General features: G+C 35.2%; 1 protein-coding gene across 3 annotated transcripts in view; it reads left to right on the top strand.

The window, feature by feature from the left end:
- TANC2 (tetratricopeptide repeat, ankyrin repeat and coiled-coil containing 2) overlaps positions 1–17,911 on the top strand; it is a 324,057-nt gene that overhangs the window by 182,074 nt on the left and 124,072 nt on the right. For all 3 annotated transcript variants that reach the window (XM_065896563.1, XM_065896562.1, XM_065896561.1), the window contains one exon: positions 7,412–7,675. In XM_065896563.1, coding sequence (XP_065752635.1) covers positions 7,412–7,675 — 264 coding nt within the window. The remainder of the gene's footprint in view (positions 1–7,411; positions 7,676–17,911) is intronic.

Raw genomic sequence — 17,911 nt, 5'->3', positions numbered from 1 at the left:
CACACCTCTTCCTGGGTTCTTCTGTTGACCTTATTAGAGTGTCTGTAATATCATCTATTCTGCCATACATTAAAAACTAGCTTTAGAAATACATTCATCCAAGCAGAAGGCATGGTACTGACGGATTGGATAAAATCCGTTTACAAGTAGTTACCTTTCAAAGTGGAAGCTTAACATGTCAGTGAGTGTTCAAAATAAATGTTCATAATGTTCTGAAAATTAAAAATGAGATCCTGCTTTGACTTATAGCAGACAGTGTTCCTCATTTTTTTTTTCTGATAAATTTCCAAAATTGTGTTCCTTGTAAATATAAGTGCCTTTGTGGATAAGAGAGCTAATTTGAAGAATAATGAACTTCCATTCTTTAATGTGTATAAATACTGAAACAGATTTACTTGCAAAATAATAAGAGAAGAAAGAGAATAATGTCTGTTCCTAAAATTACATAAGACTATAGAGTAGTTATCAAATTATATGTGAGCAGCTTATCTTGAGAAATGACTTGTTTCCCTTTAGTTTTTTTTCACTGCAGTCTGATTTGGAAGAAAATTGTATATGGCATAAGTAATAATAGTCAAAGATATTGTTATTACCTTGGAAATCTCAAGGCTAGCCTACCTTAACTGTTAAATATGTTTCAAGTATTTTCCCCGCTGATTATAGAAACATCTGCTTTTCCAAATTAAATATTGCTTATATTATTTCAAACAAAAACTTCCAAGATGGTCTGTTGTTTATTAGTGTTCCATATTTAAATCTTGCCCCGTCAGCGAAAAGCACAAAAGTTATTAAATGTATTAATTTAAATTATCTATTTTTGATTTCTTTATATATCAGTCAGTTCAGTGTGAATTTCTTATGATTACATTTTGTAATTATAGCAGTCAGAATTTTAGTGATGCCTGCTGTATCACTCTTATAGCATGCCAAAATACGTAGAATTCTAGTTATAAGAATCAGAATATTAGAAATGCAGAGTTCCTGAATTTTTAAACATTGTTAATGTAAAAAGTTCCTCTCTCAGATTCTAAAAGGTTGTAAATAACTGTAACTTCTTAGATTCTGTGTGGTCTAGACTCACCCCAGATGTAATTTAATTTTTACCACAGAAAGCATTCTCTGTTCCAATCATAGCTTCCCTTTCCTCAAACTCACAACCTTTCTTAAATATGTGGTAAAATGTCACTGACATGATTGTCAGGTGTTTACAATGTAATTTCATATTTGTTACTATTTTTCTTTTTTTTTTTTTGTGGTACGCGAGCCTCTCACTGTTGTGGCCTCTCCCGTTGCGGAGCACAGGCTCCGGACGCGCAGGCTCAGCGGCCATGGCTCACAGACCCAGCCGCTCCGCGGCATGTGGGATCTTCCCGGACCGGGGCATGAACCCGTGTCCCCTGCATCGGCAGGCGGACTCTCAACCACTGCACCACCAGGGAAGCCCCCATGTTTGTTACTCTTTTATTTTATTGGTATAACTTTAATGGTATAATGGTCTTATATATGTGGCTAGTTAGATACCACCAACTACATATAATCTCCTATTACCTTATATATAAGCTCCTATATAGCTTCGAGCAAAAATCTTGATAATCATAAACTCTGTGAGATATACATCATTTTTATATCCTATTCCTTTTTCACGTTAAGTTTTAATAATGGGCTGTTTTGGTATGGTGTTACATAGCAAAATGAATTTAAGCATGGATCCATTTAGGCATGTTTCTTGCCTTTTGTTTATCTGGAGATCACAGTTCCTTCCAGAAGGGTATAATTCTTTTTAATTTCTTTCTTTTTTTAATTTATTTGTTTATTTTTGGCTGCAGTGGGTCTTCATTGCTGCATGCGGGCTTTCTCTAGTTGCGGTGAGCAGGAGCTACTCTTCATTGCAGTGCGTGGGCTTCATATGGCTGTGGCTTCTCTTGTTGCACAGAACGGCCTCTAGGCGCGTGGACTTCAGTAGTTGTGGCACTCAGGCTCAGTAGTTGTGGCTCGCGGGCTCTAGAGCACAGGCTCAGTAGTTGTGGTGCACGGGCTTAGTTGCTCCACGGCATGTGGGATCTTCCCGGACCAGGGATCAAACCTGTGTCCCCTGCATTGGCAGGCAGATTCTTAACCACTGTGCCTCCAGGGAAGTCCCAGAAAGGTATAATTCTTGAATTCCCTCTTTTAATCAAATCTCAGAATTTTTTTTTCTTTAGGTTCTGATTTATTGCCAAATTTGTTCTTATATCCTTTAGCCTTATATCACTTAACACCTAGGAAGATGAAACATCTACAGCTTTGCTCATTGTTCAGTGATTATGTTTTCCTAGTATTTCACATTAGTAACTAAAAAGCAAAATCAGAAACTCCTAATCAAAGACCTTTGTTCGTTTAGTAACATATATTCCAGTAGGATGTTGTATGTTCTTTTTTTGATCCAAATTTTCACGTTTAAAAAATCACCTCCCTGAGTCATAAACTTGAACATTAAGATAACTTGAGTTATTTTTTTATATTTTCTCCAACCTGTTTTCAGAAATGTGCAATTGTATCTTCACTGCTAAGTTTCTCCAGTTATTGTGCCAATGACTCTGTCATCCTTCCCACCTTCTACTTACTTAGCACTAATAAATTTTTGGTAGCTGTAGCGTTATATTTATATGGCATGGCATATATGTTAAAGAAGTCTAGATACTGCCTATTAAATTGATCAAGGAGACCAAACAGAGCATTTCTCTTGCATAATTGACCTAACTAAAATAACAATAATAATAGTAACAACAACCATTGATTGAGTACAAAGTACGAGGCGGGTACCATTACTTACTCCTTACAATCATCTTATAAGAAAATAGTTGTAAAGGTTTCACAGGATCAGATAATTGAAAGGGTACATAAGACTCCGCAGAAAAATGCTTACAAAAAGCTTTTAGTAAAGATACAGTACAGCAGGCGAAAGAGAATGCCGGCGAGCACCGAGGATCCATTCCCAAGTGCAGCTCTCCACGTTCTTTTTTTCTTTTTAACATCTTTATTGGAGTATAATTGCTTTACATTGTTGTTAGTTGCTGGTGTATAACAAAGTGAATCAGCTATACATATACATGTATCCCCATATCTCCTCCCTCTTGCGTCTCCCTCCCACCCCCACATCCCACCACTCTAGGTGGACACAAATCACCGAGCTGATCTCCCTGTGCTATGCGGCTGCTTCCCACTAGCTATCTGTTTTACATTTAGTAGTATATATATGTCCATACCACTCTCTCTCTTCGTCCCAGCTTACCCTTCCCCCTCCCCGTGTCCTTAAGTCCATACTCTACATCTGCATCTTTATTCCTGTCCTGCCCCTAGGTTCTTCAGAACCATTTTTGTTTTTTTAGATTCCATATATGTCCAGGTTCTTTCTTAATCAAATAGGATGTGCCTGTCCCCAGAGTATAAATCACCGAGATTTGTATAAGGAATCTTGGTTTCAGGAGAGCTCCCCAGAAGTTTACAGTGAAGCTTTTTATGCCCTTCTGGTCACATAGCTAAGCCAGGCTGTCTAAGTAGTCCAGGTGTAAGCTGTCAATAAACAACTAGACCTGGTTGCTACCAGGGGAGTTTCAAACTTTAAACAGCAAATTATAAATCATTAGTTATCCCTGTTGACCTTATCTTGGCTAAGAGTCAGTACCAGAGTTCCAGGCATCCCCAGAGATAAGTGTAGGGCCGGCCCAGTCTAGCTGTAAATTAACTCTGTCTTACATAATACTATAACAATCTTTCTTAGACTTAGAAAACTGAGATTCAAAAATAATTGGTCCCAGATCACATAGATATTCAGAGGCAAAGCTAAAATTCAAGTTAAGGTCTGTATAACTTCAAAACCCATGGTCCTAATTATTACAAAACAGTGCATAGTTCTAAAATAATTCTCTCTCAGAACAGATGACCTAAGACTATTATCCAGCATTAAAAATTTAGTTTTTATCAACAAAAGCAAAGTAGTGAATCAAGATAAAAATTATTACTATCAGTTATTTTTAATATTTATTTGTTTATTTGGTTGTGTCGGGTCTTGGTGGCAGCAGGCAGCTCCTTACTTGTGGCTCATGGACTCCTTAGTTGTGGCTCGAGTGCTCCTTAGTTGCAGCACATGGGCTCCTTAGTTGTGGCAGGTGGGCTCCTTAGTTGAGACATGCCTGTGGGATCTAGTTCCTGGATCAGGGATCAAACCCAGGCCCCCTACATTGGGAGCGTGGAACCTTAATGACAGTGCCACCAAGGAAGTCCCTACTATCAGTTTTTAATTATTATAGATGACAAGCAAATGTGCTTGTACCCATGTACACTTACAATGGGTGCATTTTATGGTATGTAAATTGTACCTCAATAAAACTTTTAAATATATGGAGCTGATTTTATTCACAATGAGCCTGTTTATAAGCCTGTAATTCCTCCTTCCTCACACTATCTTCCTGGCCTATATGGCAATATAAACAGAAATGCCATGTAAGCAGTTCTTTATACTGAGGTAGCAATTTATTTTTCTATATCAAGGAAGGAAAATGGAGAAATTCTCAGAAAAATCTCCTTAATTACTTACAACTCAATATTTCCCACTATTCTTTGTTCCACATGGGAATGACTAGGTCTAGAGAAATAAAATGGAGATAGAATAGGTCTAGTGGAAAACAAATATGTATAATTTTCAGTGAGAGGCCATGTCTTCCTCTTCAACTCCACTCATAGAAACTTTGCACATGGGGTGCTTAATTTATGTAGGCCAATGTCTGACATATAGACTGCTTGGGCTTTAGACTTTTGAAACTTTTAGTAGCCACGTGAATCAAAATATCATTGCATTCTCTGGTGCTTCATTCACCTTGTTGACTTTAAGTGATATGATAAGTTCTCACTCAAGAGGAATGATTGAGTAAAATAGGAGCATCCATAAAATTGACTAATGTGCAGACATTAGCATGTTGTTATTAAAAATAGCATTTCAGGGCTTCCCTGGTGGCGCAGTGGTTGAGAGTCTGCCTGCCAATGCAGGGGACGTGGGTTCATGCCCTGGTCCGGGAAGATCCCACATGCCGTGGAGCGGCTGGGCCTGTGAGCGATGGCCGCTGAGCCTGTGCGTCCAGAGCCTGTGCTCCACAGCAGGAGAGGCCACAGCAGTGAGAGGCCCGCGTACCTCAAGAAAAAAAGTAACATTTCATTTTGTGATTCTTCATTTTTTCTGTGTGTGGCCTCTTTTGCCACAGGATTGTCCTTTTTCTGGGATTAAAGATTTAGGACCTATCTTGTTCACCACTGTAGTCTGACACATACTAGTTGCTCAATAAAATTTTATTGGCTAGATAAGTGAATGAAATAAACTGAAAGTCACCATATTCTGTGAAAAGCATCAATGAAGCAAAAATGTACAAAATTCCTAAATGGGAATGGTTAACCAGAGGATTCTACTTCTGGTATTTTATGTGAGTTGTCTGTTTTCACTCTTTCTGTGCCCCAATGGTTCTGGACCATTGAGCATCCAATAAAACTAATTTATTCATCCTCTCAACAAATATTTGTTGATCATATACTGTGTGCCAGGGACTAGATACATTTCTCTCTAGTGAAAAAGGGCAAGGGATACTTTGGGTTTGAAAAACAAGTGAGCTATGTAATAACAGGTTTGGTTCATGCAGATGGTACAGTTGTAGTGTAAAATGACATCACTGCTCTTCTCACACTGGGAAACTGGATGTCTTCCTTGTCTTCACTTTTAAATACCATGACCATAGAAGCCCTTTCTTATTATAAACTTTATCATTTAAATGATAAAATAGGGTCCAGAGGCCAATGAATAATTCTTTGTACCATGAACTAATTCAAAGTTTCTCAAATCTTTTCACCACCAATGAGGACTTTCATAATCTTTATTGATAGGCCCTGTATTTTTGAAAAATTTTTCAGCATCACTCTATTCATCGTCCAATAGCTTCTATCTCATTTTTTATTTATCAAATGTATATATACGTATGATATATATATACATGTGATATGTATACATATATATATATGCCAAAATTTCTGTTCAACCTGAGATAACTAATGTTATCACCCTTGATATAATTGCAGCCAAGTTTATAGAAGCTTGATGTTTTAGGTAACTAGTCAACATATTATTACTTATAAATTATTTGAAAACATATTATTACTTACAAATTATTTGAAATATTGAAAATAGTGAAACCCATTACTACCTTCTCAGACCTTTAAAGGTGTCGTGTTCCAGTGTTTGGAGCCTACTGAATGTGCTCAGGGTTTATCTGGAGAAAAGGGGTATATTTCTGGAGTATATACCAGGGTAAGACCACACAGATACAAGTGAATCTTAGCCAGCTCTGATTTGGGACCTAAGGATAAAAACTTCTGCTGGGACACACCACCAAAAAAAACCATGAAAGGCAAAGGGTTAACTAACAGACACTTTACATGTAGACAAGTCCTCCGGGAAACAGAAGTTTTACATTCTCCAGCTTTCATTATACTGACCCTAGCAGCTGTGTGAACTCCAAGCCTCTAGCTAAGAATTAAAAGCCAGCTGAATCACCACATCTTTACACCAGATGAAATTATACTTCAGTCAAATTTTACAGAAAGAAAAATGTTTAAATGTATTTTAAAGTAATAAGACAATTTCCAGAAATTAGGAAAAGAAGCATGCATCTGTTTAAAAAGAACGCACACAGACACATACACACATAATATAAATTTACACCTATATCTTATCACTGAACATATTTAGAAATTATACAGTATGCTATAGAACCCATAAAATCTCATTGGGGAAGGTGTAACATTGTGTTTGGTGGCAAAAAGGTTAGGATCCGTTGGGCTATTTATGACTGAAAGATAAATATATGAACTGAATTTTTAATTAAAAACAGAGGCCTTGTAGTGTTTCCTTAGACAGACTCTTTCTCCTATATTAGCGTCTACTTAGGGAATGTTTCTATATTCTCTAATTCTTTGTTTCATATAAAGGGCCAGGAAGGAAAAATATAGGGTAAAAAGACTATAAAGATCTTTTTGACACCTCTAGGGCTCTCCAGCAATCCATGAGAAGTATGTGAATTCCCTTTTGATGAAATTCCACAGTTTTTACCATTGATGGGCCCTATTTGTAGGCCCTTTAGCACTGATATATGAATTTGTTTAATTTGTTCAAAAAGTTGTTAAAAATAAATCTTTGAGAGAGAACCTGTGTGAGAGAGTTATACTTTGGTTTCAGTTGTTTAAACTTCATGATGGAGATGAAGTCATCAGTAACTTTTTAAAAATAATGTTTCTGATATTGTCATTATCTAGTCATGTATTTGGAGAGTAGTAAACAGATTAACCTCTAGGTTTGGTTTTCTTTTTTAATTCACTTTACTCTTTTCTTCAGCTACCTTGACAAGCTATTCTGAAAACATGGAACGCACAAAATACGTTGGGGAAAGCAGTAAAGAATTAGGATCTGGAGGAAACATAAAGCCTTGGCAGTCTCAAAAATCCAGCATGGATTCCTGTTTATATCGAGTAGATGAAAACATGACGGCTTCCACCTATAGTCTGAATAAGATCCCAGAGAGGAATTTGGAAACAGTTTTATCACAGTCAGTACAGTCTATTCCTCTTTATCTTATGCCACGGCCAAATTCAGTAGCAGGTAAGTTTTATTTGTTTTAAATCACCATTTTATTGGCATATATATTGAAATGAAGATAAATTCTGCTCTCACAGTATACTTAAATTTTCCATTCATCTTCTTCAACTAAGCTATTCTTTTATGTTTGGGTAATATACATGTGTATATCTTTTTGAACCTGGGGGAAGGTTTGTGTTCCTTAAGTGATTGTTTAGTTCTGCTTCCAAAATATAAATATAAAATAGGGACTTCCCTTGCAGTCCAGTGGTTAAGACTTCACCTACCAAAGCAGGGGCTGCGGGTTTGATCCCTGCTCAGGGAGCTAAGATCCCACATGCCTCCGGCCAAAAAACCAAAACATAGAACAGAAGCAATGTTGTAACAAATTCAATAAAGACTTTAAAAAAAAAAAAGGTCCACATCAAAAAAAATCTTAAAAGAAAACCAAAATATAAATATAAAATAAAATCAAAAAGAGAACCTATAAAGTATATTGTCAAGCTGTTAAAAGTCTTTTCTCACATCAGAAGTCTTTCAAAGGATTTCACTTTGAAATTTTAAAAACTTTAGTTTTAAAAAACATTATTTGATGGGCTTCCCTGGTGGCACAGTGGTTGAGAGTCCGCCTGCCGATGCAGGGGACATGGGTTCGTGCCCCGGTCCAGGAAGATCCCACATGCCGCAGAGCGGCTAGGCCCGTGAGCCATGGCCACTGAGCCTGTGCTCCACAAAGGGAGAGGCCACAACAGTGAGAGGCCCATGTACTGCAAAAAAAAAAAAAAAAAAAAAAAAAACATTATTTGAGAATTCCCTGGCGGGCCAGTGGTTAGGATTCTGAGCTTTCACTGCCAAGGGCCTGGGTTCGACCCCTGGTCAGGGAACTAAGATCCCACAAGCTGTGCTGTGCAGCCAAAATAAAAATTTTAAAACATAATTAAATTGGAGTATATTTCAGTAGAATTTATATTACCAGAAACATCACCTGTAGTTTGAGAGAGTGACAAGCAGGCAAGAATTCAACTTCCCCGTTCGAAGAGCTCAGTATTTTCACAGTACACTGGCTATCTTACCATAGTAGAATCATCAGGTACCTGCATTGCTAAAGAATAACTCAAACACCACTAGCAGTCTCAGTCATAAGGGGATGATACAGATAATAAGTGGCTGGAATATGGAGCCATTATTCTTTAGCAGCTGTTCAGAACTACGTCAAGGGATATTTTTAATACAGCTAAGTTGCTGTTTAATAATTCAGACCAGAACTTTTGCAGAACGGTTGGGCATTCTGACATTTTCAAAATGCATCATCATCTGGACTTTGTCCATGCTACAAAATCAAAGTTATGTTTGTCTTTCTTACTTGCCTGATGAGTGTCAGGATGGGTTTATCTCACTGACACAAGATAATAAAATACTTATTGTAGTCAGGAGCTCTTTCCAGATGTAATTATTTATGTTACGCAGATGATGGTGTGATGCTTCTTGCCTTTCCCATCTCCCTTCTGTACCTTTTCTAAACCATTACTCTTTGTTCCGTCCTCTGGAGACCATCAGCATCTGTCATCAGATGTGATTACGAGGAGCATGGCTCATCTGGAAGATCAGTAACTGCAGAAGATTTTAATATTAATTTTTCAAGATTATTCACTTTTATATAATGACAGAAAATTTTCTCTCCTGGGTTCTTTTCAATATGATGATCCCCAACCATGACATCATTTTTAGAATCCTAGACTGCTATAACTTATGAGAAATTGCTAGGCAAATTCAGTCTATCCAAAAGAGAAACATGTAAATCCTTGCTTACATAAAAGTGGAAAATATAGCTACAAGCCTTAATGGTACATCCCAATTTACTTCTTAATTAAGCTGCAGTGATTTCTAAGAGAATTCTGGCTCTGTTATTTGAGAAGAACACTGAGCACTTAGTAGGAAACAGAGGTATAAGCTTCTTTTGTTCTCTTTTTAGTTCACTGAAGAGATTATAAAATACTTTTCCCTTCTTGAGCATAAGTGTCTGTAAAGATTCATTATTTTACCCTATGCAAAAACTAACTTTAGGTTTTACAAAAAGTTGTACAGGACTAATTAGACAGATATGATTCATCCCTCACTGTCTCTAAAGGTTTCTAACACTGTTGCTTTCCAGAAATTGGCATAAGGCAGCTGTCAGAAGCATCAATAAGTTATCAGACATTTCTCTAACTAATAGATATTGAAGAAATTGACTGCATAGAACCCAGGTTTCTATACCAGGTATTTTAGTCACCGGGTAAAAGTACAATTTGAAATATGTTTTTTAAAAAACTTTAAAAAGCAAGCAGTATTTTATCAGGTGAAGAGTACATTCTTCCATTATATGGATTGTAAGATTTTTGTCTATTTAGAATTTTATCTTGTAAGCACTGTTATTCTAGTTACTTAATAAAACCTTTTAAATTGTGGTCAACTTTTAGGGAATTATTCAATTTGTGAATTTTTCAGACTTCTTAACTACCTCTCATGGTATATTTTTTGCAAACTGCCTTTAGCAACTTTACTGTTTGTAGTCATCATCATACTTGTGGCTACAATTGTACGTCAGTAACTTTTCGCATATGCATTGGAACAGTGACTGAAGCAAATATTAAGATTTTTGGGGAGAATTACAGGAGGGAATTCTAATTGACATCCATTGTTGTTTTGGTAACCTATTTGGCTGCAGTGTGATAAATGCTATAATACAGTAATTTATGAAGTACCATAGGAACACAGAGAAGGAAGCATCTAAGTGCAAAGGGGAGAGTAGGGTAGAGAAGAACAGAAAACATCACAGAGAAGGACAAATAAGAATTCACTAGAAGGACTAAGAGAAGAAAGAGGAAGAAGGCACCAAGAAGTTAAAAAACTTGGCATATAATTGGTATTTCTCCATGACTAGGACCTGGGGTATATGGAAGGAATGGTAGAAAATGATGTTGAAAGGGATGCCAAAGACCTTATGCACTCTGATGTTATGTTGGGTTTACTTTGTTGATAGTGAGTTTAAACAGGAGCCATATCATCACATTTGCAGTTCAAAAGAATGACTGTATGTATCCATCCCTTATAAGATAGACTGAAGGGCAAAAGCCTGGAGTTAGAGAAAATAGTTAAAAGCTTCTGGTATTGTGCAAAATTATAGTGAATTGAATTGCCAGGTTATATCAATAGAGTTGAGAGAGTGGCTTGAGAGATCTTCTTCTTTTTTACCTTAAAAAATAACATTTGTTAGATTTTTTAATACAGAGAGATATAAAGAAGAAAACAAAACAAGAAATGAGCTATAATCTCCTTGCCCAGTGGTTCCTGCTGACATATTCTAGAAATTAAAGATTCATATATATTATATAATATATATAAAATAAAAATTCAGATTCAAACACAAAAGGAAAAGCCACTTTCCCCTCTCTTCTTAGTAAAATGTTAATATTATGATTCTTTAAAAAATATATATTATACATATAATATTCATATTATATACATAATATAATATATATTATATAGCTACATGTGATTATAATATATGTAAGAAACATGTGAGGTCAAAAATCAATAAGACTTATACAAGAGAAATGAAAGCATATGTTCTTACCCAGATTTACACAAATCATAGCAGCTTTATTTGTAATGGCCACAAATTGTCAGTATCCCAAATGCCCATCAACAGGTGAATGGATAAACAAATTAAGCATATCTTTACAGTGAATACTACCCAGCAGTAAAAAGAATGAACTGATACTGCAACAACATGTATGAATCTCAAAATAGTTAATGCTGAGTGAAAGAAGCCAGATTTTTAAAAAGTACATACTATATGATTACATTTATATAAAATCCTAGAAAATGCAAACTACTCTATAGGCACAGAGGGTCTCTCTTGCAATACAACCATCTGCACGTGCGAGTTTCACCGAGCCCTCTTTGTATGACCCTGTGGGAATTGGGGCTCATAACTGACACAATGTCGATACTCTGGCTACTGTTACTCCTCTGAGTAATAAACTGTCTTTCATCTATGACCTAGATGTCGCATGTCTTCTTCCTCAAGCATCCAGGCTTGTTAGCTTACAAGTAGGATAAAATATCAGATCCTTCACAGTTCTTGACAATGAAATACCATTATACCCATACCTAAAAAAATTAAAAGGAATGGCAATGCCAAGTGTTCATGAGGATGTGATGCAATTGGAATTGTCATACATCGCTGATGGGGGTATATTAATAAATTGGCATTACCACTTTGTAAAGCTGCTTGGCAAGATCTGTTAAAGGTGTATAAGGCTATATGTGCATGTTATCTAAAACCTAGCGATTCCACTCCTGCATAGACTAGCCATCAAAAATAAGTCCTTATATTCACCAAAAGACAAATATAAGAATGTTCATATCAGTTTTAGTTATAATACCCAAAAGCTGAAATTAATCCACATGTCCATCAACAGTCTTGATGAATTGTGTACAACAATGAAAAAGAATGTACTACTGCTATAGACAACATCGTGGAGAGTGCACACTTTATGAAGTATGTATATTTATATAAAGTTCAGAAAAACAGACAAAACTATGACACTTCTGTGGTGAAGAACTAAAGTAGTGGTTACCTTTGGTGGGAATATCAATTAAGGGAGCCTTCTATATCTTGATCTGAATGGTGGTTGCATGGGTGTATACATAGATAAAAATTTATTGAGCTAAATACTTAAGATTTATGTACACTGTGTATATAAATTATACCTCAACTTAAAATACATATAAAGTATATATTTAAGCTCTTGTCTTTCTAAAAGGGTTTTCCTTTGTCTTTGGTTTAGAAATAGCAGTCCTAGGTGACATCACTAGATCTTTGAAGAAATACCTATTTTTAGTGTTGATTAAAAATATCCAAATAACTTCAAGAACTGGATGATTTACTTAAGGTGTATCAGAAGTTTGTTCCTTTTTCTTGCAAATAGTATTCCATTGTATGTCTCTACCTCATTTTATCTGTCCATTCACCAAGTTGATGGACATTGAGGTTTTTTCCATTTTTTAGCTATTGTGAATACTGCTGCTATGAACATTCTTGTGCCAGTCTTTGAATGGATATATATTTTCATTTCTCTTGAATAGATACCTAGGATTGGAATTGCTGGATCATAGGGTAAATCTATGTTTAACTTTTTAAGAAACTGCGAAACTGTTTTCCAAAGCGACTGCACCACCCACAGTGTGTGGAGACTCCTGTTTCTCCACCTCCCGTCTACCGTTTGTTATTGTCTTACCTCTTATTATGGTTATTCTAGCAGATGTGAAATGCTGTCTTGTGGTTTTAATTTGCATTTTCCTAGTGACTAATGATGTTGAGTTTATTTTGTGTGCTTATTAGCTATTCATATATCTTCTCTGGTGAAATAACTATTTTTTATGGGCTGTCTGTCTTCCTATTATTGAGTTGTTAGAATTTGTTGTATATTCTGCATACAAATCCTTATCAGAGATGTGTTTGTAAAATATTTTCTCCCACTCTGTTGCTTATTGATGTATTTTTTTGTTTTCTTATTGATGTATTTTTGAAACAGAAAATTTTTTTAAATTTTTATTCCTTTATTGAAGTATACTTGATTTACAGTGTTTCAGGTGTACAGCAAGGTGTTTCAGTTATACATATATATTTGTATGCTCTTTCAGATTCTTTTCCATTATAGGTTATTACAAGATACTGAATACAGTACCCTGTAGGTCCTTTTTGGTTATCTATTTTATATATAGTAGCGTGTATCTGTTTATCCCAAATTCCAAAGTTTTCCCTCCCCCCCCCCTTTCCCCTTTGGTAACCATAAGTTTGTTTTCTATGTCTGTTAAGTCTGTTTCTGTTTTGTAAATGAGTTCATTTGTATCGTTTTTTAGATTCCACATACAAGTGGTATCATATGATATTTGTCTTTCTCTGTCTGATTACTTCACTTAGTATGATAATCTCTAGGTCCTTCCATGTTGCTGCAAATGGCACTATTTCATTCTTTTTTATGGCTAAGTAATACTCCATTGTATGTATATACCACATCTTCTTTATCCATTCATCTGAAACACAAAAAATTTGATGACATCAATTTATCAGATTTTTCTTCTGTGGACCATGCTTTTGGTGCCATTTTTTTTAAATCATTTTAACAGAAAGTAAAACTGTTTATATCAAGTATTATAAAACACTGATTTTTCTTTGTTATTGAAGTTTATTTTAACTCAAGTATTGAAAAATACTTCCTTACACACTTAAATGCTTTCTTCCTTCTTCTTTTCCTTCTACCCTCCCTCATGTTAAAACATAAATAAAAGGGATAATATTAGTCTAAATTGTTATTCCGATAAACCTTAATTATTGATTAGTTTTTCATCTATCACAGTGGTCATCTCATAACACTGGCCTTTCTGGCTAGCAGAGATTTTTCAGATTCTTAAGCAGTACTGATCATGCTTCTTTAATAGATCTGTCCTGGAGAATAGGATTTTATACTGTTGGAGGAGCACTTACTGACTATGTTGAACAAAATACTTCATCAGAGAATTATTTCTTGTCAATGTTGAATGTAATACAAATAGACCTGCTATTGCCTACAGGGCAAGTCATAGGTCAAGGAGTAGTTTGTACGGGAAACCATGTATCTGTATCTGTAACCATGTTCTGTATCTGGAAACCATGGTTTCAGATCCTCACACAGAGGCAGGAAAGTAAACCAAACGACTCAATTATTTTCAAAATTTAATAGATTATAGGTTGAAAGTGTTTCCAGAATGTAGAAGGACAAAATTACTTTCACCTGCTAACTGTATAATGTGTGTAAATATTTGATAAGACCACAATCTCTAGTAGCTTAAGTGATTAGATACCTAAATCAGTTTTTAAAGTAAATTGTATTAGCTCAGGAGGGTCCTCTCTTCTCATTTTAGCTCTAGGTATATATGTTTTCTTTTACTTTCTAATGTACGTAGAAGTGGTTCCCCAAGCTGGGGGAAGATCAAATACTCAAATCTCCTTGGTGAACAGGAATGATTGATGATTTCAAATATGAGATGAGTTTGAAATAGGGAAAAGAGTCAGTATATTTTACTTATTAAATTGTTCTAAGTATATGAATGGGGTTGGGGAGTGATGAATGCCAGTAATAAAAGGCTTTGTTCAAACTCAGCTTTTAAATTTCCTTCTTTTTTAAACTTTATCTCAGTATGAGTGATATAATTATTTATTTTAGAGACCAATTAATGTTGAATAATGATTTGAAAATACCATTTTCATCACATTTTTAAAAACCTAGGGAATTAATTGTTTAATTGGTCCTTGCTGTGTTATAGACTTCTCCCCAGCTGGGGAAGAGAAGCATCCTCTTTAGCTTGAGCTTTGTGGCATCTTTACAGGACCACATTTGTCACGACCAGGAAATTGTCAAGGAATTATATGGGGCTGATGCTGGATTGAACTCTGAAGAGTAAAACTGTCTGTGTTATTCCATAATTCTTGATTTTAAAGAGAATTGGAAAGGATGTGTGGCTTTTATAACACTTTTATTTTCAGGGAATGGAGTCAGCACATATAAAATGTTTATAGTGATTTATTTTTTTAATATTTTCTGAGATTTTAACTCACTACAATGTATTGAAGTAACATATGTAATGAAATTTTTTAATCATGTACTTTTTGTTGATTACTAAAGTAGGTCTGATTGAATAAATATATTGGTCAGTTAGATTTAGCTATATACCTTTAGCAACATAAAGATTCTTAAACAAGTGAAGTCTAAAGTTAATGTACCAATTAAAAGCTCCATATACCACAAATGAAAATAATACTATTTACTGAAAACATAAAAACTTTTATCTTGAATGATGAAGTGATTAAAGGTGAGTTTTGGCAGTCTAGCATTAAAGGTTGGGTTTTTCCTGGAGCAGCTCAGTTTTCTGAAAATAAATTTAGAAGTTTATGCACCTTTAAATTAAAATCATAAAATATGAAAAAATAAAAACTGTCTCTTATTGTTTTCAAAATGTAAATCACTATTGCATATTTTTAAGCCTGTTGTGTTGGAAGGAAGCAGAGAACCCTTGTGGACTTGTGGTTGCATGGCAGAAATTATCAGAGTAGGCTGTCTGTGGTCATCTTTGATGTCTTAAAATGAGATTGGCAATGAATTGGAGGGATATGAGAAGCAGGAAATGTTCACTTACAACAGCTGTCCTCAGTGCTTTGTGTGAAAATGAAGAGTCTATCAGGGAAACATGCAAACAACAGAAGTCAGTTAAAATATAAACTCTCACCATCTGCTTCTTAATGTTTGGTGCTGCACATTTTCCTAAGAGAAGGATCTTAAGAATCAGGTAAATGCAAAATGGGAATCCTGGGGGATTTAAATGAATCCAATTGGAAACTGTAATAAAGATTTTACCAAAAAAAATAAAATCAGAAACGGGCTTTTCTGCAGTCAGAATGTTGGCTTTATGAACCAAGGGTGTAAGAACAGCAGAGTGGCTTCTTGCCCAGGCTGTAGCAAACATAAAGTGTCATTCCAGGCTCCCTGCTCAGGTCAGCCAGAATGGCAATTGTGCTACTAAAATCTGTTTGCATTAGTGGCAACTGATATAAGAAGAAACAATTTAAACTGATTCCAAACTCTGTAATACAGAGTTGCCTCTGGAATGTTTTGTACCAAATGTCATCTGCTGGATTTCTTCCTGCCCACTTGTGTATTAAATTCAAAAAGTATGTCAGTTAAATGTTCTGTAAATGAGTCAGCTGTTCCAATCTGATGAAATCTCAGAAAAATATATGCTCCCTTTTTCCACTTCCCTCTTCCTTCTCTGAAAACAAGGATTTTTAATGACATAGATTTTATGGGCTTACTTTTTTAAAGCATTTTCTTTTTACATAAAACTTTTTATTGTTGACTTGTTTTTCCTATTTCATCAGTTCACTTCAACTTACCTGATTAATTCTTATATTTGTATCTAGAAAGTGTTCATTAAATATTATAATATTGATTTAATTTGACAGAATTATCTCAAAAAAATTGCCAGGACAATTTCACAGTAAGAGTAGCACTACAAGGTGGGAATATATGTGTCCCTATAGATCTATCACTGGTGTTTTTATGGGATGATGATGTACAAGGCATTGTTGTTATAGCCACCTCCTTCATCCTTAGCTTTCAGATAACCCAGTGAGACAAAACCTAATTTGTTATTCATTGATTGTTTAAATATAGGCAAAACACAACGTGTATGTTAAATACAATTATTTAGTCATTAGAATAGCACTTATTGAGCATATGCTATATATGCCAGGCACTCTTCTAAGCACTTGAGAATCATCAATAAACAAAACAAAGATTCTCACCCTCGTGGAACTTACATTCTCACCAGGGAAAGTAAAATAAACAGAATAAATAAGTAATTTATATAGTATTCAATACAGTAGAAAGTGATATGTGTTATAGAAAAAAGTAAAGGATCAGCAGTACCTGAAGAAAGATTTTATGAACATCATTGGAGCCAAGCATATTGCCATAGTGATGTCTGTTAAACATTAAGCAGAGCAATGAGGAAGGTGAGGATAGAGCCAGACAGATTTCTAAATCTAAGTAGGACTAGCCTGGAATTTAGTTCTGTATTGAGCATTACGTGCAGGGCACTCTGATTTACTCTAAAGGAATGTAGTTATCAAAGATGAATCAGACATTTCCTAGTTGCCCTCAAGAATCTACCATAATCTAGTAAGGGAAGACAGACATGTAAACAATTAGCTGAATAACACAAGTTCTAATTAGCCATATATGTATATGGTTGCTGAAAGGGAGAAGCAATTAATTCTGCCTGGGGGAGCTATCAGGGAAGCAGAAAAAGTGTAGCCTGAGCAAATTTTGACAATGAGTGAGATGTTTGGCAAAGTATGACAAAGACTTTTTCTCAGAAATTGGCTAGCAAATAGAAAGGAGTCATGTGACTACGCCGGAGAGTACAACTATGTACAATTAGTGAAACAAAGGCCACAGCGCATAGAATTTCAGATCTCCTGGCTGATCTTTCCAGTATTTGTCTGCTAAGTCTTTAAATACTATATTTGAAGGGACAAGAATTTTGAAAATGATGAAGCAGAAAGAAACTGAAAATAAAACTAAGGAAAACAATTTAATAAGGAAAAGAGGCAGTAAAGAAATTATTTTGGATTATTTGATAAAATAGTGATAGATTCAGAGATCAGAGAAAAAG

This window comes from Phocoena phocoena, chromosome 19, assembly GCF_963924675.1.
Source record: "Phocoena phocoena chromosome 19, mPhoPho1.1, whole genome shotgun sequence".
In the NCBI taxonomy this organism is placed as follows: Eukaryota; Metazoa; Chordata; class Mammalia; order Artiodactyla; family Phocoenidae; genus Phocoena; species Phocoena phocoena.
Note: the sequence above shows the minus strand (reverse complement) of the source record. Positions and strands in the feature narration are given on the sequence as shown.